The sequence below is a fragment of the Hyla sarda genome, chromosome 6, assembly GCF_029499605.1.
Source record: "Hyla sarda isolate aHylSar1 chromosome 6, aHylSar1.hap1, whole genome shotgun sequence".
In the NCBI taxonomy this organism is placed as follows: domain Eukaryota; kingdom Metazoa; phylum Chordata; class Amphibia; order Anura; family Hylidae; genus Hyla; species Hyla sarda.
In genome coordinates this window covers 15,495,310-15,517,144 of record NC_079194.1, presented here as the reverse complement: position 1 = coordinate 15,517,144, position 21,835 = coordinate 15,495,310, and the positions used below count along the sequence as shown (strand labels likewise).

Genomic DNA, 21,835 nt, shown 5'->3' with positions numbered 1-21,835 from the left:
TATGTGTAGTGTAAATGCTAAGAGCGTATGTGTAGTATAAATGCTAAGAGCGTATGTGTAGTATAAATGCTAAGAGCGTATGTGTAGTGTAAATGCTAAGAGCGTATGTGTAGTATAAGTGCTAAGAACGTATAGTATAAGTGCTAAGAGCGTATGTGTAGTATAAATTGTAAGAGTGTATGTGTGGTATAAGTACTAAGAGCGTATATGTAGTATAAATGCTAAGAGTGTATGTGTAGTATAAGTGCTAAGAGCGTATGTGTAGTGTAAATGCTAAGAGTGTATGTGTAGTATAAATGCTAAAAGCGTGTGTGCAGCATGTACGCTATGCACTATATGGTGTAACATAAAACAATGTAATGCTACTAGCGCATGACCAATAAATGCTATGAGTGTATTACATGGTTTGTGAGTGCTAGGAGTATGTGATCAGCATAATGCTACTGACATGTCACTAATATAAACGTTATGAGCGTAAAGAGATCCTGAAATAAAACACTACGACCATATGCGATATCAACTCTATGAACTAGTGCATGTACAGCAAAATACTGAGTGCATACACAGTATGCATGGTAAGAATGCTATGTATGTACAATGATTGTTATGATCGCATGTACAGTATGCTATGCACAATAAAATGCTGTGCATGTCCAAAAATTACATATAGTATCAATGCTACAAGCGTGTAACAGTATAAATATAATGAGCATGTGTACAGTATGCATACTATTACTAGCGTATGTACAGTATAATGCTACGAGCATTTGTACAGTATGAATGTTACAAGCATATGTACAGTATGACTTACAACCATATGTACAGTATGAATGCTAACAACGTGTGAACAGTGTGAATACTACTACTACTACTAATATGTACAGTATAATGCTTTGAGTGTTTGTACAGTATGAATGCTACAAGCCTGTATACAGTATGAATTTTACAAGCGTATGTACAGCCTGATTTACAAGCGTATATACAGTATGAATGCTACGAGCGCATGTACAGTATGAATGCTATGAGCGCATGTACAGTATGAATACTACCAGCATATATACAATCTGAATGCTACAATTGTATGTACCGTATGAATACTACAAACGTGTGAACATTATGAAAGCTAAAACAGTGAACGCTACAAGCCCATGTACAGTATACATGCTACAAACATAATACAGTATGTATGCAACAAACATATGTACAGTATGATTGCTATGAGCATATGTACAGAATAATGCTATGCGTTACTACCATTTACGGCCCAACACCATGAGTGCATGCACCGCACCCACATTATGTACGTACAAACTGCTACTGATTGTAGTGGCGCCTGTGAGTGGTAGTGGACATCTAACGTGATGTACGCCTGACTATTGTGGGGCAAGTGTGTGGTGTAACACGTGAAATATGCACGACCATCATGACAGCATGTGCAACTTTATATATATTGTATACAGTAAACACTACTAAAGTATTGATTACAAATTATTATAACTTTTATGCCAAATATTGCACCAACAATAATATTTAAAATATGAAGGCAGGAATACCCATAAAAAATGTGAGGACATCTGGCACAGTTTATATATATTCAATATGTATCATAAAGCTAGAGAATCGCATACAACCAGTATTGCCACTACTCAAAGTGCTAAACAATATCTCAGGACCTATCTTAGTACTCCTATCCTATGAGGCACTATACATGAGAGGGTTAACAGGTAGTTACAAAAGTGTCCTATTGCTATAACACAGTGTAATAGTCTTACCCATGTGGGACTGCATCAGTATGCCGCTGCAACCCCTACAGCTGTTTCGGCTCCTTCCTCGGGGGCACACTGAGGAAGGAACCGAAACAGCTGTAGAGGTTGCGGCAGCATACTGATGCAGTCCCACATGGGTAACACTATTACACTATGTTATAGCAATAGGACACCGCCCCTAGGTTCTTCCGTACTTAATTTGCTAACAAGGAATACATTTTTCAATCTACCTGAAACCGAACCGGTCTAGTTTTGCCCATAACGACCAATCACAGCTCAACTTTTATCTCATAACAAATTCTGGTAAAACGAAAGTTGAGCTGTGATTGGTTACTGTGGGCAAGATCAGACAGGTTTGGTTTCAGGCAGATTGATAAATCTGGCCCATTATGTATTTATATACCATGGTATAGCTTTATGTTTTACAAGGGGTAGCCATCATACCCATAGGAGGAGATTCATCAAAACCGGTCCAGAGGAAAAGTTGCCGAGTTTCCCATAACAACCAATCAGATCGCTTCTTTCATTTTTAGAGGCCTTTTCAAAAATGAAAGAAGTGATCTGATTGGTTGCTATGGGCAACTCAGCAACTTTTTTTCTGGGCGGGGTTTGGATACAACTCCCCCCATAGAATCTAAAGCACCCTTGGTTACATTAGAAAGTCCCAGAAAGCATTCGCTGATGATATACAGTAGATAGATCAAACAATTCCAAACAAGGAACAAATACTGAGAATATTAATATGAGAATATTAACAGTTTAATGTGTCACTGGAATTTTATTCACAACTTTATTAACTCTATTATTTACAGGTGGCTCGAAGTATTTTGCTTCAGACAGCTTCAGTGCCAATGGTTTGATTGATGCTTTTACTTCAATGGCATCTGGAGCTGGGGACATCAGTAAACAGACTATTCAGGTATTGTATTACGTCTTTGGTATTATTTATCATGCTTTTTTGTTGTGGATGAGACTTTGCACTATTTTTGAATTATTCCTGTATTTTCTTTAATGTAAGACTTTGGGCAACTTACTTTTGTTAGAGAATCTTCGGGTGATGAACAGTCAAGAAAAATCTGTGGGGGAATCATGCAGCAATTATTCAATTCCCTTTAACGCCCCCCACTGGAGAAATGAAGCATTACGTCAAATCAGTTGGGTTGTCAATTTCATGCATGGGCATATTAGGTTTACAAGAGTAAGAAGTTCCAGATCTGTAATTTCTTCTCCTCTTTTCAAATATATATATCCTTTAAAATAAACTGTAAAAGCTCATTAAAAATGTGTGTGTGTGTGTATATATATATATACAGTGATCCCCTGACCTACGATGGCCCCGACATACGATAATTTCAACATGCGCTGGTCTCTCAGAGGCCATCCAATGTTGAAGGCAGCATCAGCATACGATGCTTTTATATGTCGGGGCCATCGCATAAACGGCTATCCGGCAGCGCAGACTGCTTCAGCTGCCACCGGATAGCCGTTTACGATACCCCGTGTGGTCCGCTGATGATCACTTACCTGTCCCCGGGGCTCCGGAGCGTCCTCTTCGGGATCCCCTGCATCGTCGGCGCTCTCCATTGTCGCCATCACGCCGCTGCGCACGCCGTCCAGTCATTAAATAGGAGCAGCGTGTGTAGCGACGTGATGGCGGCGACGGAGAGCGCGGATGCCGGGGAAGCAGTGGTCTTGCCGGAGCGTTGGGGATGCGGCAACAGCGATGGACTGCGACATTCCAGGCAGCGGTGACGAGCGGTGACGGTCTGGAGCGGCGGGGACAGGTGAGTACAACTTCCTCTAACAGTGGTCTACAACCAACAGCCAACGGCTGTCCGGGCATGCTGGGTGTTGTAGTTTTGCAACATCTGGAGGTCCGCAGGTTGTAGACCACTGTCCTATACTTTACATCACACGGATCCCTCAACATGCGATGGTTTCAACAAACGATGGTCCGTTTGGAACGGATTACCATTGTATGTTGAGGGACCACTGTATACATATATATATATATATATATATATATTAATGTATGTGTGTATATATATATGCGTATATGCATGTTCCAGCATAACTTCCGAATGGCTAGAGATATTTCCATCATTTAACTTGATACATATCTTTCTTTTATGAAAAATAAAAATACAGTAAAGTTTCGGGATGTCCCTGCAGTTCAAGAGTAACACAGTCAGGAATACTGGAAGTGCCATGGAATAGAATGAGACTGATCGTGTTACTCTTGGGCTGCAGAGATTGTCCAGAAGTAACATCCTGATGCTAAATCAAAATCATGGTAAAGTATGATTTAACTGTCCAGCAGGCAGGTGCAGAGAATTGTTAGTTCAGCAACAGGTAGTAGGGATAGAAAATTTATTGTGGGCTGAGAGAAAAGTGAGAGGGGAGAGAAGACATCATTGTGGGGGTACAGGGAGGGCATGACTGGCTGCTTTACCATATAGATATGCTCTTCATGACACTGGGAAATCTGGGTGGCAGATAATACACAGTACAGGGCTTACAGAACACCCCCAGCTTTTGCAGTCTCCTAAGGAGATTATCGGTCTATATATTAGTTTCCGGCAATGGCGCATACTTAGCTAGTGTCTAATATTAGACAGTATTCACTGTCACTTTTGTACCATCTAACTCTCTATAATGACTCGCTCCTATTCGTTTCAATGCATATACAGCTGGAGAGCACGGCTTCAACGCTTTCAAGCAAGAATTGTTTAAACGGCACCGTGTTTATTGATAAAACGGTGGGGAACAACACCTTCTTCCTGGTCACTTGGCAATCTGCAGTCCCTATTATTAACCTAAAGGATCCAAAAGGAAATATATATACAGCAGCAAATTTTAAAAGTGACTCGGCCACCAAGTCCTCCAGACTAGAAATTAATGGGACTGCTGAGGTAAGTCCCGAATATAATATGGGAGATGAATTGCTATGAATAGAGTTCAGTCACTTTAACTGCAATTTCTTATGTCTAAGTTGACTCTGAGATGAGACACGATGACAATTAAAAACATCCTATTGTTTTGTGTCTACAGCTCTTGTGCAGACCTATGTATCACCATGGTAACAGACAATAAAACTCCTAAGTGGGAGAAAGTAAGATGGTCCGGTACTAATAGGACTAAGGCTGTGTGGATAGATGGCGGTGGAGTGCGGTAGTGACACCCAGACTAGAGTTGATGTCGGCGGTGCAATGTCCGATAGGGTTCAAGATACAATGTGAGTATAGAAGACAGGACAGCACTGACCATTCAATGAAGCTTTATTGGAGAATTCCAGTGGTAGCAAACGGGTGCAGTGGTGGAGGCGGGGGACGGAACTGGGACAGACTGTTTCACGCTCTGACAGCGCTTCTTCAAGCCGGCTTGAAGAAGAGCTGTGAGAGCGTGAAACAGTCTGTCCTGGTTACTTCTCCCGCCTCCACCACTTCACCTGTTTGCTACCACTGGAATTCTCCAATAAAGCTTCATTGAATGGTGAGTGCTGTCCTGTCTTCTTTACTCAGACAATAAAACTCTGTGGTTCCTGACTCTAAAGTCATACTTCCCTCTGTCCCATAATCCTTGCAGCTATATGCATTGGAACCTTAAAATCATGCGGTTGGAAAAAGGCATAGCCTAAAAGCGCAAGTACAAGGTTTCAGTCCAATCTTCAGCTCCAGCGTGGGGAGACAATGGCCCCCTTACCACGTTTAGCCAAGTTCTGTGCACCAGCCTTTTTCTAGGACTCATGCATGGAACTTCAATGAGCACAGTACAGTGGCCACAGCAACTTTGCAGCCCAGCATGGCCTGTGTCTTCTCATGCTGAAGCTGAAGATCGCGCGGGCCTGGAACTTTGGACTGATGATTTAAAAATAAAGGGTTATTTTTCTGAAATTATATATATTATCCAGGATAAAAGTATATATATATATAGCTTGGTGCTAAATATCTGTAAAAACGCAGACATTCATATATAATAAATATTACGGACAATCACTGAAGCGTGTTCCCATAACTTCAAAAGGAACAGTGCATGTAGTAAATCATCCATTTCAAACATATGGCACTGGATGCAGTAAATTACTAACAGCTTTACGGATTCAAATTGCGGAATTTGCATGAATATTTGTTCTTGGCTCTACAAACCAAGTGTGAACAGTGATCAAAAGACTGTGTAGTTACTAAAAGACTGTGTCGTTACTAGAAGTGTGAACAGTGATCTACAGTATATGGCACTGGATGCAGTAAATTACTAACAGTTTTATGGATTCCAATTGCGAAATTTGCATGATTATTTTTTCTCTTGGCTCTAACCAAGTGTGAATAGTGATCAAAAGACTGTGTCGTTACTAAAAGACTGTGTCGTTACTAGAAGTGTGAACAGTGATCTAAAGTATATAGCACTGGATGCAGTAAATTACTAACAGTTTTATGGATTTAAATTGCGGAATTTGCATGAATATTTTCTCTTGGCTCTACAAACCAAGTGTGAACAGTGATCAAAAGACTGTGGCGTTACTAGAAGTGTGAACAGTGATCTAAAGTATATGGCACTGGATGCAGTAAATTACTAACAGTTTTATGGATTCCAATTGCGAAATTTGAATGATTATTTTCGCTTGGCTCTAAAAACCAAGTGTGAATAGTGATCAAAAGACTGTGGCGTTAATATAAGAATATAAGAATACAATGTTGGGGCTCTCATCTGTATGAATTAATGTGGAGAGGTGAGCACCAAGAAAGATACCAACATATGGCGGTGGCAATACATTCTTAGTTTTTTCACGTGGTGTGATTTTTTCCAAAAAGTTTTTTTCATATTTTAATGGATACAATAAATATTAACATTTTAAAGGTTCACTATTTTTTTCATTTTTGATATATTTATACGAGTTGGGAGACCTACATCCTTTGGATCATTATAGTTTTATATATATATATATATATATATATATATATATATATATATTAATATATATTATTAGCTTTAATGAGAAATTCAGAACTATTACTTTCTGTGAGGGCAGAGCTGGGCTGGGACTAAATAGCAGCCTTGTCATTCAAATCCCAACACTCACATACAATATGGTGCCCCCTCCCCCATATCATGTCACTCAGTGTCTGCTACAACAAATTTTACCTGTTAGTCCGTATTACTAAATAGGGTTGAGCGAAACTTCAACCAGCCAAGCAGCAACAGCGTGACATTATCAGGGTGGGCGAGGAACATTGTTACTGGCTCTCCCCAGTCTAATAACATCAAGCTGTTATCGCCAAGGCCCAAGAGCGCCATTTTTGATGCTCCGGGCCTGTTGGTACCAACTCTTCCCGATACCTCTGTGGCGGTGGGTACCAGGTTAATAATTGGGGGTTAGCTTAGGTTAGGTTTTGTGGATAACGCCAAACCCCGGCTTGAGGGAAGACACATGGAAAAAATGATTAATGGAAGAAAAAAAATTACAAAAAACAATCCTCCACACACCCTCATTAACACAAAAATTGGTTAGCAGCTCTTGTTAAACTACAACCCCCATCATTTTTAGACAACCTTTTCTGTCTGGGAATGATAGTGTAATGTAATTTAGCAACATCTGGAGGCTCCCTGTTTGGGGACGCACTGCCAGAAAGGGTCTGTTTAAATTTTACATTTTTAACATGTCATATTAAAACAAAAAGGCATGTAAAAATGCATAATGTGAACAGACCCTGATTCCAGGCTGTGATCGTCTTTAGTAGTTCCGCCTCTAGTGGCGTCATCACTAGAGGCAGGGCCACAATAGAAGAGGCCACAGCAGGAATGAGGGTTGGCAAGCGGATATATCTTTACTATATACAATATACATCTATATGGCTGTATATTGTATACCTTCCCTCCCCCCAAAGAGGAGTTAACTCGCACATAATGCTAAGCACTCCTTCATTGCCAGAGTTGTTAGAGTTTGTCACGAACCACTTTCCTAAAGTTTGGCGAGCTCATCTATATTACTGAAACTACTGAATGAGGATCTTCACAGGTTGGTGTAAAATAGGACTCCACTTTACTCATTGGTGGTGGCGGCAATCTCTGACACAACATTCGTGAAGGCGCATCCGATGAAGTAATTCTGTATTGACAGACAGCATGGACACAACTATAGGGCTGCAAAAAGCTGAGTGTAGGACAGAGAAGCCATTGTACAACTTCTCCTCTCTTGGGGCAAAAATTCTCTCTTGGGGCAAAAATGCAGCAGAAAATATTCTCACAGCAGGAGCTGGAACAGGGACTTGTAACAGCAACTCAATTGTAGACTAGACAAGTGACATGTGGCCAAATGGAAGGTATGCCCAGCGTTAGAAAACCTAGGACCATTTTACTATGTCTCCTAAGTGAAGACAGAGCAAAGGGAGACATGTGGCTTCATATAAACCCAGAGCCAGAAAACCAACTAACAGGTTTAGGTTCAATTTTTACTCCCAAGAGAGGAAGGTAAGACCAGGAACGTTCTCCTGGCTAGGAGATGATTTGTGACCAAATGACTATTCAGCTGTGTACATTAGTTGCTGGTTTTACGCTATAGCTGTAGCTCCATAGTTAATATTAATTACTAGCATCACCAAAAGTTCTCTGTAGGCCAGATGTTACACATACATTTTTAGGATGAACATCACAATACAGAGCTCTATGTAAAGATACTTCACAATTATCCCACATGGGTACTACAAGCATTTGTTATAAAACATGAGAGGAGAGATGTCAGCGTATCTATTATCCAGGGACTTACATGTGACATCTGCTCTGATTGGAGGTATTCTCTTTTCTTTTCTTCTTCATACATCTCAGACCACCATAAAGACTTCTGATGACTGCAGGTTTTACTTCTAAGACATCTTTTGCCCCTCACTTCCACAGACATCCCAGGCTTCTATAGCAACAGACCCCAGGCCTAACCCCTAAAATATGTTAATTATATCTCAGGATTGGACTGACCACCTAAACTAATACAGACTCCAGACCTGACCCCATAAAAAGATTCAAACCTCAGACTTGACCCATTAACAAAATACAGACCCCAGACCTAAGGCCCCTAAACAAAAACTAATGCTCACAACACGTCACATGCACGTCAGTTCTGGGCACTAAACTAAAGTTGCATAGTGTCAGGAAGTAGAGCCTACTAGCATGTAGAGGATGAAGGCTTAAGAAGGATGCTCAGGCAGGTGGCAGCACAGAGCGCAGTGCAGCCACACTGTGACACTGACAGGACCTAAGATGTGTCAGGGTCACTGTGTGCGATGCAATCTGCAATGTACTGCAGTACAGCCCGCACACTTTGCTGTACACAAACTGTCAAAATTGGACAGTAGGGGCAGCTCACCTGTAATCTACCAACCCTGAAACACTGTCAGTCCGGGCCAGTTGGGGGTCTTATTTTGCAATATTAACTAAAGAACTTTACAAAGCTGTAAACATGTTCTTAATTTTTACTTCTAGGTGGGACCTTGGGAATACAGTCTGTGTAATGGTCTTTCATCATCTCAAGCGATAGGGATAACTGTGACCTCCAGGGCTGCAAATGAGAGTGTTCCTCCTGTAGTCGTAAATGCCCATATGAATCAAGACACCATTAACTACCCCACTCCACCAATAATCTACGCCTCTGTTAGTCAAGGTCTAGTGCCTGTGAAAAATGTAAAGGTTACCGCCATCATTGAGGCAGTTAATGGACAAACATCGACTATAGTTCTCGACGATGATGGAGCAGGTAAATGGAAATGTTATAGATGTTAATATGTAATGTACAGGCACTCAGGTGCCTTCAGGTGTCACCTAAAACACTGGTGTGTAAAGAGTGAACTGTCACACAATAAATTATCCCAAGTACAGGCCATGAACATAAAAGTTACAGAAAAACTGTGGGTGAAGCCTTAACTCACCCACAGCCACTGTCCCTACCTATTGCCTATCCGCCCTTAGTGAGAGATCAACAACCATGATGACAAACTCTCCCTCTCCCTGGGGCAGCATTGTCAAAATAATAAAATACAAAAACATTAGGAGTCGGAAAACAGCTGGAGGCACACAAACTAACTAGACACTTCAGTCACACGTTCAAATTAGTGTCAGTCTAGCCAAAGTCGCTTACCAGGAAGTAGCGGAGTACAGGAACGCAGAGCAAGAGAAGAGTCAAGGGAAAAGCCAAAGAACAATAAACAAACAGATAGCCAGTAAGCGGCAGCTGTCATCTAAGGTATAACCTCTCACACTCACAGACAATGACCTGATCACTTCTCCTAGCTTATATAGGCAGGTGATCAGGGATACACCTTCCTGATAGGTAGTAGAGCTGAGAACCACCCCCAGACAACATGGATGAGCTCAAAGCAGCTCCAGCCCAACTAGAGTCATTCAACTCTTCGTGTTTGGCCAGAGCATCAATGTGAACAGTTGTGCATTTCTATTTAGTATACTAAAACTTTTCTCTGTCTTTCTCTCTTTCTCCAAGGTGCTGACATTGCTATGTATGATGGTATCTACTCAAAATACTTTACATCTTTCACTCTCAATGGAAGATACAGTTTGAAAGTGCGCGTTGAAAGCACCAAAAATAAGGCTCGACTGGTACTACCAAGGAATCGGGCTCTCTACGTGCCAGGCTATGTGGACAACGGTAGGAAAGTATAAAAGTATAACTATATCTTAGATTTTCTAATATATATTTTTCTATCCTATATTTCTGTTGTTCATAGTATTCGTACACTCGCTGGCCACAGGTGCAGAATGCCCTGTCCAGTCAATATAAGTGGAGATGCATTGCTACCTACCTCTGAGAGGCACAGATTAACTGGGCCAGGTGCTTTGCGACCAGTCCAATGAAGTTGAACTGAACAACAGGCAAACATTATATGCCTCCCTGCTCAGTAAGTACAGGAGAAGGGACTATTTTATTTGACAGTAGATCTTGCTCTTGTACTGATAAACCCGGAGCAAATCATAAAAAATTGAATTCTGAAAAATCTGATTTATTTTCTTTTTAACTTAAAATGAACAGATTCATTTGCTTCTAAAAAGGACTAACATGAAGTGAAGAAGCACTTCCTTTCATGTTATTTGTAGTTACTACTTCCACATCAAATGCCTAAGGTACCACTAAGTGATGCCATGTTTGCCCTTGTATTAGGTCTGTTGTAAAGAGGGGCAACAAAGGAATTCATTACATTGGCTTTTCCTATAGTGTATATAAGGCTGGCATTAACACACACTAAAGACAATCGTTACCATAGAAACAAGTTAACACATAAGTGTATTCTTTGATTTATTTAGGAGTGGTCACCATGAATCCACCAAGACCTGTAATTGACGAAGAAGAACTTGTCGTGGAGGCATTTAGCCGAACTGCATCGGGTGGAACCTTTGTGATGTCTAATATACCACCTGTACTTCCGACAGATATTTTTAAACCAGAGAAAATAACCAACTTAGAGGCAAAAATAGTGGATGATGTTGTTGTTTTAGCCTGGACAGCCACCGGTGATGAACTGGACCGTGGGACTGGTGAGAGATTTCTGTGTGATATATCTGTTAGGTTTTAGTGCTAATGATTCAAGTCAATGAATTATCATTACCAAATGTTCAAAAATAGGAAAAACGGGCAGCACTCACCATGAGAATGGTGAAAAAACTCTTTTATTCATTGCAACATTATATAAAATTGGACAGGTACGCAGCATGTCAGTGTAAACATTGACATGCCACGTACCTGTCAGTTTTAACATGATGTTGCACAGCAAAGATTACATTGAATAAAGGAGTTATTTCTACGTTCTCATGGTGAGTGCTGCCGTCTTTCCTATTGTTGGACATATGCTATAGGAACTGTTACTATTACAGTGGTCCCTCAACATACAATGGTAATCCGTTCCATCCGGACCATCGTTTGTTGAAACCATCGCATGTTGAGGGATCCGTGCAATGTAAAGTATAGGACAGTGGTCTACAACCTGCAGGTTGTAGACCACTGTTAGAGGAAGTTGTACTCACCTGTCCCCGCCGCTCCGGACCGTCACCGCTCATCACCGCTGCCCGGGATGTCGCCGTCCATCGCTGTTGCCACGTCCCCGAGGTGCCCCCAATGCTCTGGCAAGGCCTCTGCTTCCCTGGCATCCGCGCTCTCCGTCGCCGCCATCACGTCGCTACGCACACCACTACCATTGGATGACGGGACGGCGTGCACAGCGACGTGATGACGACGATGGAGAGCACTGATGATGCAGGGGATCCCGAAGAGGACGCGCCGGAGCCCCAAGGACAGGTAAGAGACATCACCGGAGCTCACGGGGCACCGTAAACGGCTATCCGGCGGCAGCTGAACCAGTCAGCGCTGCCGAATAGCCGTTTATGCGATGGCCCTGACATACAAAAGCATCGTATGTTGATGCTGCCTTCAACATGCGATGGCCTCTGAGAGGCCATCGTATGTTCAAATTATCGTATGTCGGGACGATCGTAGGTCGAGGGGTCACTGTATATGGGTTCTAGCACCACAGAAGAGGCGATACCTTGTATCTTAATATAACAATTTAAGTGTTTTGCAAGCTGGGCAATTTGTTACTGTTGGCTTGTGGGGGTTGAAGTGCCGACCGCTGTGACTGTCTGTTATCATTGTTAAATTATCATTACCATTCATTGGCTAATTTAGGCACACATTTAGATTTGAAACATATTTGAAAGACCAGGTGACCTTGATGACCACATGAAAATCTATAAAAACATTTTTCCCCACCAGGCTAATAAGGCTATGGATATGATATAATGTTATTGCACAAAACTAATCATATAAGTAAATTATATCTGTTTATAAGCGGTTTTCTAATTTAGCAAACCCATTTTGAAACCAGGAAATTCTGTGATCATGATTTGACGGAATCCTCCATTTAGAACCCTCAAATATCACCTTTTTCTGCCCTTCTATCAAAAAATATATAACAGTTTCCTTAAGTGCATTAAAGGGCTACTCCGCCCCTAGAAATGTTATCCCCAATACAAAGGATATAGGATAAGATATCTTATCGCAAACTTCAACCCGGCACTCCTCGCAATCTCCATAAATTTCATAATGCTGGGGGCTGTGTTGGAGATTGCGGAGGACCCAGTGGTTGAACCCCCTACAATCAGAAATCTTATTCCCATCCTTTGAATAGGGGAAAAGATGTCTAGGAGTGGAGTACTCCTTTAACCTGATACAAGAGTGTGCTGTGTTGGGGTATCCTAATGCACCACGGATTAAGATAAGATAAGTGAGAATGCCTGGCACCAGGAGAGATGAATAAAAGTTCTAGCTTTGTTGAAGATTCCAAATACCATTCACAAAAGGAGTAAGGAGCACAGGAAACACCTGACGTACAAATAAGTGTTAACAAACGGAAAATGTATCAGGTGTTTCCTGCTTTTTGTCCTTTTGTGTATGCTAATTGTAATCTTTAATAAAGCTAGATCTTTTATACATCTCTCCCGGTGTCAGTCATTCTTGTTTATCCTACCTAGTGCATGGAGCTGGAGGCGTTTCTGGTGGGTTTGCTGCACAGGTATAAAATGAGGTGAAATGTAAATAGTAATTTTACACAGTCATATAGCATAAGAGAGACACAGTTACCCGCACTCACCGTTAGGCTTCAGCCAGCCGACTCAGCTTCAACTGCTTACACGGACGTCACTGGTTCCAGACACGATGCAGGGTGCTCAGAACTGGTGATGTCCATGTGAGAAGTTGAAGCCGAGTTGGCTGGCCGACGCCTAGCGGTGAGTGTGGGTAACCGGGTTGTGACGGTTCCTAGAGTCACCCTACCCCTTCGTTTTTGTTGCCTGGGCTCCCAGAGTGACTTTGGACTATCGAAGAGTGACTGAGCGAAACTTTGATGGACTTAAGGAAATCACTATTTCCACAGTTTGTGCCCCTCAGTTAATGTTGTCCAGTGACATAAAGCTCCTTGTTGGACATCTTATTAAAATACCTTTATTTCCTGTTTTCATGACACACAATGCACATGGCACTAATTCTGCACAAGGAACTAATTCTGCACACGATCCACCTTCTGCACACACGGTCCTCCTTCTGCACACGGTCCACCTTCTACACACACGATCCGCCTTCTACACACGGTCCACATTTGGCACATGATCCACCTTCTACACACGGTCCACCTTCTGCACACGATCCACCTTCTGTACACGATCCACCTTCTGCACAAGGCACTAATTCTGCACATGATCCACCTTCTGCACACATGGTCCACCTTCTGCACACGGTCCACCTTCTACACACATGACCCACCTTCTGCACACGATCCACCTTCTGCACACATGGTCCACCTTCTGCATACGGTCCACCTTCTGCACACACGGTCCACCTTCTGCACACACGGTCCACCTTCTGCACACGATCCACCTTCTGCACACGGTCCACCTTCTACACACACGGTCCACCTTCTACACACACGGTCCACCTTCTGCACACGATCCACCTTCTATACACACGGTCCACCTTCTACACACACGGTCCACCTTCTGCACACGATCCACCTTCTGAACAAGGCACTAATTCTGCACAAGGCAGTGTATAGGGAGAGCTAATTTCCTTTATTGGATTATCTCCCAGACTTACTGTCACCTGTATTGTCTTTCCTGCTCCTCCCCCTGTGATGTTTCTTCCTATAAAAGCAGAAACTTGTCCCTGAATAAAGAGAGATTCATTTTTATATCTGAAGACTGGTGTTGCCTCGTTCTTTGGGTATGAGGATGCGATAATCTCCAGTTCTGCCAAGGGATATTGCCCGTGGTATGTTGGGGCTTGTCATCTGGAAGGAGAAGTTGCTCTTGGCGGAGGAGGAAACCGAGAGGTCCCTGGTCAGTCCGTCACACATGTCTCTTCTATGCTATATGTATTTAGTGATTTTCTTATTTCTGGTTCCCAGCACAGCTGGACCCGCACATTTAGGACTTCGGTCTTCCGCTGTGATAGAGGTACCGCAGCCCAGTGATCCTGATTACTTTGTAGCAATAGTGTCGCTATACCTTTTGAAGTATTATTATTTCCCACAGTCAAACATGAAAATAAGGCCAGTGATCAAGCAGACAAATACAAAGATAAAAATATATATTGGAGATTGAGCCTGGATCTGTTCCATCAAAATTGAAGTCTATCATGTTTCAAGTGTGTGTGTGTGTGTGTGGGGGGAATGATCCACTCCCATTCTGTTCCAAGCTCTCTCCATTTTTCCAGAGAATTATTTCCAATAATGCCCTCCTGTCCCTCAACTCGATAACCGACAGACAGCCGAAGTCTCCATCCCCTGCGAGAGTCCTCCCCAGGACAAACGGCAAATGGGATCTGAGCAGATGAGATCTGAGCCTTTGTCTTCTTCCTTCACACAATTGCATCAAATAAAAACTTATAAATCATATATAAAATTATTTCAGCATGTTTTGGGACATATGTGCCTTTCTCAAGTGTCAGGAATCAGATGGCTACCTAAGAACATTACACAGACATTCCGTTGATTTTATAAGAGCTATGTAATGCTGCCTAATTCTCCCATGAATTACAATTGATTATCTGGGTCCTATCGGCAGTCCACCCTGTCATCGGGAATTTGAGGTAAATTTTATTTCTCATAACTATGAAGACCTTGTGCCTTGAGGTCCAGATGAAGAAACATTTTCTTTTATTCCTGAGAAAACCCCCAAAAAAGTCATGTCCACGTGAGATCACAAGTATTTCTGACCACTTGAGTGGATTGAGAAATGGATAATATTTTTACGTTTTTTTAGAAAGTTTCCACTAAAATATAAATCGACACTAAAATAAGAAGCCTTAAAAATTATTTGAATGCCTTACCTGATATATTTTTATTTTTTCCCCCAGCTACGAGCTATGACTTGAGGATGAGCGTTAACCCTAAAGACCTTAGAGACAACTTTAATGGAGCAACTAAAGTGAACATTTCCAGTATCTCCCCACAAGAAGCTGGGAACCGAGAAACATTCTCATTCGTGCCAGAAAATGTTGTTATAGAAAATGGGACCATTCTTTTCTTTGCTTTAGTCGCTGTTGATAAAGCCAATAAAAGATCAGATGTGTCTAACATAGCCCAGGCCGCTCTTGTCCTCCCACCACCACCGGCTCCGACAACTGGACCCACAAATAACAGTTCAGACTGGTTGACTATAACCACAATGACATTGATAGTATGTTCTACCGTCATCCTTATCTGCATCATTATAAGTATCACTACCTGTATCGTCAGCTGCCAGAGGAAGAAGAAGTATAAAGAGATGCGAGTATGAGAAAATGAGTATTGTATTTACTACTATGGGTTAACATTCGGCCAGACGAAATACTATCCATAGTACAAAATGGTCCCTTCCCTTCGTATGCCCTTGTTAGTCTGTGTTATCTGCTCTGCCATATGATCAGGAATAAACGCACTTTCTGATTTACAGCAACAAGGGTGAGTGCCGTCATTGACTGTGTTCTAACTTTGGACTGTTCCGATACCTCATTATTGTACGAGCACCATCAAACTGTGCTGTTTGACGTCACTGCTGATTGTTATAGTGTGCAGTGCCCGCACCTTACTCTGTCATATACATTTGTTAACATTAAGCTAGGGCTTCCATGATAAACTCAATTTAAAAAGGTATTAATAAAGTTTGTTTATTTAAAACTGAAATATTAAGTTTCTTCAGTGAGCAACTAAACAGAGACATTTTACCAAAACAACAGATATGTGGGTACAGATTAGAGCACTGCATAGGGAGTGTTACGCCGAGCGCTCCGGCTCCTCCTCCTCCTCCGGAGCACTCGCGGCGTCTTCTGCCCTGCAGCGCTCCGGTCAGGAGCGCTGACCGGAGATGCTGCTCTGTTGTGCCTGGCGGGGATGCGATCCGCCCAGCGGGATGTGCCCGCTCGCGGATCGCATCCCGTCCTACTCATCTGTCCCGATCTCCTGCTGGGTCCCGGTGCGCGCGGCCCCACTCTCTAGGGCGCGCGCGCTGGGGCTCTCAGATTTAAAGGGCCAGCGCACCGCTAATTGGTGCCTGGCCCAATCACCCTAATTAGCTTCCATCTGCTCCTTGTATATATAAACCCACTTCCTCTTCCTGTCCTTGCCGTATCTTGTTGCCCAAGTGCCCTGAGAAAGCGTTTAGTGTGTTCCCAAGCCTGTGTACCCAGACCTTCTGCTGTTGCCCCTGACTACGACTCTTGCTGCTTGCCCTGACCTTCTGCTACGTCCGACCTTGCTCTTGCCTTGTCCCTGTGTACCGCGCCTGTCTCAGCTGTCAGTTGGGGTTGAGTCGCTATCAGGTGGAACGACCTGGGGGTTCATGCCGCTGCAAGTCCATCCCGCTTTGCGGCGGGCTCTGGTGAAAACCAGTAACCCCTTAGATTCCGTTCCCCTGGTACGGCCCACGCCATCACCCCACTGACACAGAGGATCAACCTCCAGTGTCCTCGCTGCATACCAGTCCGGATCCTGACAGTAGATCCGGCCATGGATGCCGCTGAGGTCCCGCTGTGTGTCGGTGTGATGGTGTCGCTGACCTAAACGGTGTCGGTGTGATGGTGTCGCTGACATAACCACGGTGGTCGCCCAGCAATCACAACAGATCGCGCAACAAGGACAGCAGCTGACTCAACTGACCGTTATGCTGAAACAGCTTCTGCCACATTTACAGCAATCATCTCCGCAAGCTCCTGCATCTCCTCCGCAGCGAGTGGCTGCTCCCAGCTTCCGCCTGTCTCTACCGGACAAGTTTAATGGGGACTCTAAACAGTGCCGTGGATTCCTGTCCCAGTGTTCCCTACACCTGGAGATGATGTCGGACCAATTCCCTACAGAACGGTCTAAAGTGGCTTTCGTGGTCAGCCTCCTGTCTGGAAAGGCCTTGTCATGGGCCACACCGCTCTGGGACCGCAACGATCCCGCCACCGCTACTATCCAGTCCTTCTTCTCAGAAGTACGTAGTGTTTTTGAGGAGCCAGCCGGGGCCTCCTCAGCCGAGACTGCTTTGCTGAACCTCATCCAAGGGACTTCTTCTGTAGGCGAATACGCCATCCAGTTTCGTACCCTCGCCTCAGAGCTATCCTGGAACAATGAGGCCCTCTGCGCGACCTTCAAGAAAGGCTTATCCAGTAACATCAAAGATGTCCTGGCCGCACGAGTAATTCCTGCAAATGTGTCTGAACTAATCCATTTGGCCACCCGCATCGACATGCGTTTCTCGGAAAGATGCCAGAAACTTCGACAGGAAAAGGATCTTGTTCGCACCGGGCGGTTTCTCTCCCCGGCTCCTCTCTTTCAACGTCCTTTGCAATCTGTTCCTGTGCCTTCCGCCGAGGAGGCTATGCAAGTGGATCGGTCCCGCCTGACCCTACAAGAGAGGACTCGTCGCCGTAATGAGAATTTGTGCCTGTACTGTGCTAGTATCGAACACTTCCTAAAAGACTGACCCATCCGCCCTCCGCGTCAGGAGAAACGCACGCACCTAGTTCACAAGGGTGAAGCGACTCTTGGTGTGAATTCTGCCTCTCCACGTCTGACTGTACCTGTGCGGATTTCTCCTTCCGCCAACTCCTCCTTCTCAGCAGTGGCCTTCTTTGGACTCAGGTTCTGCAGGAAACTTTATTTTGGCCTCTTTCGTTAATAGGTTCAGTATCCCAGTAACCCGTCTCGTCCAACCGCTCTTTATCTCTTCTGTTAACGGAGAAAAATTGAACTGCACTGTGCGCTACCCCACAGAACCCCTGCCCATGAGCATTGGACTTCACCATGAAAAAATAGAATTTTTCGTTCTACCTAACTGCACCTCTGAAGTTCTTCTCGACCTGCTGTGGCTCCAAAGTCATGCTCCTACCCTCGACTGGACCACCGGGGAGATCAAAAGATGGGGTCCTTCTTGTCACAAACGATGCCTCACATCTGCTCCCACTTGTCAAACCCTTGAGGCTCCACCTTTACCGGGCCTTCCCAAGGCTTACCAGGACTTTTCAAATGTTTTCTGCAAAAAGCAAGCAGAGATCTTACCTCCTCATAGACCTTATGATTGTCCCATTGACCTCCTTCCTGGTACCACTCCACCCCGTGGCAGGATTTACCCTCTGTCAGCCCCAGAGACTCATGCCATGTCTGAGTATATCCAGGAGAAGTTAAAGAGAGGTTTTATTCGGAAGTCCTCATCCCCTGCTGGAGCGGGGTTCTTCTTTGCTTCTAAAAATGATGGATCCTTACGACCATGTATTGACTACCGCGGTTTAAATAAAATTACCATCAAAAACCGCTATCCCCTGCCTTTGATCTCTGAACTCTTTGACCGTCTTCGCGGAGCAAGTATCTTCACTATATTGGACTTAAGGGGCGCGTATAATCTTATTCGCATCCGGAAAGGTGATGAGTGGAAAACCGCTTTCAATACCAGAGATGGACATTTTGAATATCTAGTTATGCCCTTTGGGCTCTGCAACGCCCCTGCAGTCTTCCAGGACTTCGTTAATGAGATCTTTCGGGACTTATTGTATTCCTGTGTTGTGGTTTACTTGGATGACATCTTGATTTTTTTCTCTAACTTAGAGGAACACTGTCGTCATGTTCGTCAAGTGCTCCAAAGACTTTGTGAAAACCACCTGTACGCTAAATTTGAAAAATGTTTCTTTGAATGCAACAGTCTTCCTTTCCAAGGTTACCTAGTCTCTGGCCAAGGGCTTCAAATGGGCCCAGATAAACTGTCAGCGGTTTTGGATTGGCCTCGCCCTTCTGGACTCTGCGCTATCCAACGCTTCCTGGGATTTGCCAACTATTACCGACAGTTTATTCCCCACTTCTCCACCATAGTGGCCCCCATTGTGGCTCTGACCAGAAAGAATGCTAATCCTAAGTCGTGGCCTCCACAAGCGGATAAGGCCTTCAAACGTCTCAAAGCTGCATTCGCCTCTGCACCAGTTCTGTCCAGACCTGATCCGTTGAAGCAATTCTTCCTGAAAGTTAACGCTTCCTCAGTCGGAGCCGGAGCCATACTTCTTCAAAAAAACGCTACTGGACGTTACATTACTTGTGGTTTTTTCTCAAAAACTTTCTCTCTGGCAGAAAAGAATTACTTTATTGGAGATCATGAACTTCTGGCCATCAAGTTAGCACTCGAGGAGTGGAGACATCTATTGGAGGGTTCCAAACACCCCATTGTCATTTACACTGACCACAAGAATCTCTCTTACCTCCTCCGCTCAGCATCTGAATCCTCGCCAGGCTAGATGGTCGTTGTTTTTTGCCCGCTTTAACTTCGAGATACACTTCCGTCAGAGCTGACGCCCTTTCTCGTTCCTCTGATGCCTCCGAATCTGAAGCCCCTCTGCAGCATATCGTACCGCCTGATTGTCTGGTCTTCTCTGCTCCAGCCTCACTGGGGCAAACTCCCCCCTGGAAAGACTTTTGTTCCTCCACGCCTTCGCCTCAAGATCCTCAAATGGGGGCATTCCTCTCACCTGGCTGGTCATGCTGGCATTAAAAAGTCCATTCAGCTCATTTCCCGTCTGTATTGGTGGTCTACACTAGAGGGTGACGTTACTGATTTCGTTCGGGCCTGTACTATTTGTGCCCAGGATAAAACCCCTCGCCAGAAGCCTGCTGGACTCCTCCTTCCTTTGCCCGTCCCTTAGCAACCATGGTTCCAAATTGCCATGGATTTCATTACTGATCTTTCCGTATCCCATGGCAATACCGTCATCTGGGTGGTCGTTGATCGTTTTTCCAAAATGGCTCACTTCATTCCGCTTCCAGGCCTTCCTTCTGCGCCACAGTTGGCGAAGCAATTTGTTAGTCACCTTTATCATCTTCACGGGCTTCCCACGCATATCGTCTCGGATAGAGGCGTTAAATTTGTGCCGACATTTTGGAGTGCTCTCTGTAACCAATTAAAGATCAAATAAAATTTCTCGTCCTCCTATCACCCCCAATCCAATGGGCAAGTAGAGAGAGTAAACCAGATTCTTGGTGACTACTTGCGACATTTTGTCTCCTCCCGCCAAGATGATTGGTCGACCTTCTGCCCTGGGCAAAATTCTCGTACAAGTTCAAAAATTCTGAATCCTCCGCCAAATCCCCATTCTTTGTGGTGTACGGCCGTCACCCTCTGCCCCCCCCCCATTCCCAGTTCTTCTGGAGTTCCTGACGTAGATGAAGTAACCCGGGACTTCTCTGTTATCTGAAAGGAGACTCAAAAGTCTCTCCTACTGGCCTCGTCTTGTATGAAGAGACATGCAGATAAGAAGAGAAGAACTCCTCCTGTCTTCGCTCCTGGTGACAAAGTGTGGCTCTCTGCCAAATATATCCGGTTTCGTGTTCCTAGCTACAAGCTGGGCCCACGTTACCTTGAACCATTTAAAGTCAAAAGTCAAATCAACTCTGTCTCCTACAAGCTTCATCTTCCTCCTTCTCTTCGTATTCCTAACTCCTTTCATGTTTCCCTCCTCAAACCTCTCGTTCTTAACCGCTTTTCCCCCAAGGTCACCGTTCCTGCTCCTGTCTCTGGCTCCTCTGATGTCTTCACGGTAAAAGAAATCCTCACCTCCAAGGTTGTCAGAGGTAAAAAAAAGAATTCTCATTGACTGGGAGAATTGTGGCCCCGAAGAGAGGTCTTAGGAGCCCGAGCACAATATCCTCGACAAGGAGCTCATCCATAGGTTCCTGGGCTCCAAAAAGAGGGGGAGACCAAAGGGGGGGGGTACTGTTACGCGCTCTGGCTCCTCCTCCTCCTAAGGAGCGCTCGCGGCGTCTTCTGCCCTGCAGCGCTCTGGTCGGCAGCGCTGACCGGAGATGCTGCTCTGTTGTGCCCGGCGGGGATGCGATCCGCCTAGCGGGACGTGCCCATTCGCGGATCGCATCCTGTCCCACTCACCTGTCCCGATCTCCTGCTGGGTCCCGGTGCGCGCTGACCCCGCTCTCTAGGGCGCGCGCGCGCTGGGGCACTCAGATTTAAAGGGCCAGCGCACCGCTAATTGGTGCCTGTCCCAATCACCCTCCTTGTATATATAAACCCACTTC

General features: G+C 44.3%; 1 protein-coding gene across 2 annotated transcripts in view; it reads left to right on the top strand.

The window, feature by feature from the left end:
* The window catches only part of LOC130277366 (calcium-activated chloride channel regulator 1-like), a 52,619-nt gene extending 36,194 nt beyond the window's left edge, over window positions 1–16,425 (top strand). For both annotated transcript variants that reach the window (XM_056528013.1, XM_056528012.1), the window contains exons 9-14: window positions 2,579–2,685; window positions 4,457–4,678; window positions 9,237–9,507; window positions 10,249–10,413; window positions 11,067–11,297; window positions 15,664–16,425. In XM_056528013.1, the coding sequence (XP_056383988.1) occupies window positions 2,579–2,685; window positions 4,457–4,678; window positions 9,237–9,507; window positions 10,249–10,413; window positions 11,067–11,297; window positions 15,664–16,085 (1,418 nt within the window). In that variant the 3' untranslated portion in view covers window positions 16,086–16,425. The remainder of the gene's footprint in view (window positions 1–2,578; window positions 2,686–4,456; window positions 4,679–9,236; window positions 9,508–10,248; window positions 10,414–11,066; window positions 11,298–15,663) is intronic.
* The last annotated feature ends 5,410 nt before the right edge of the window (window positions 16,426–21,835 follow it).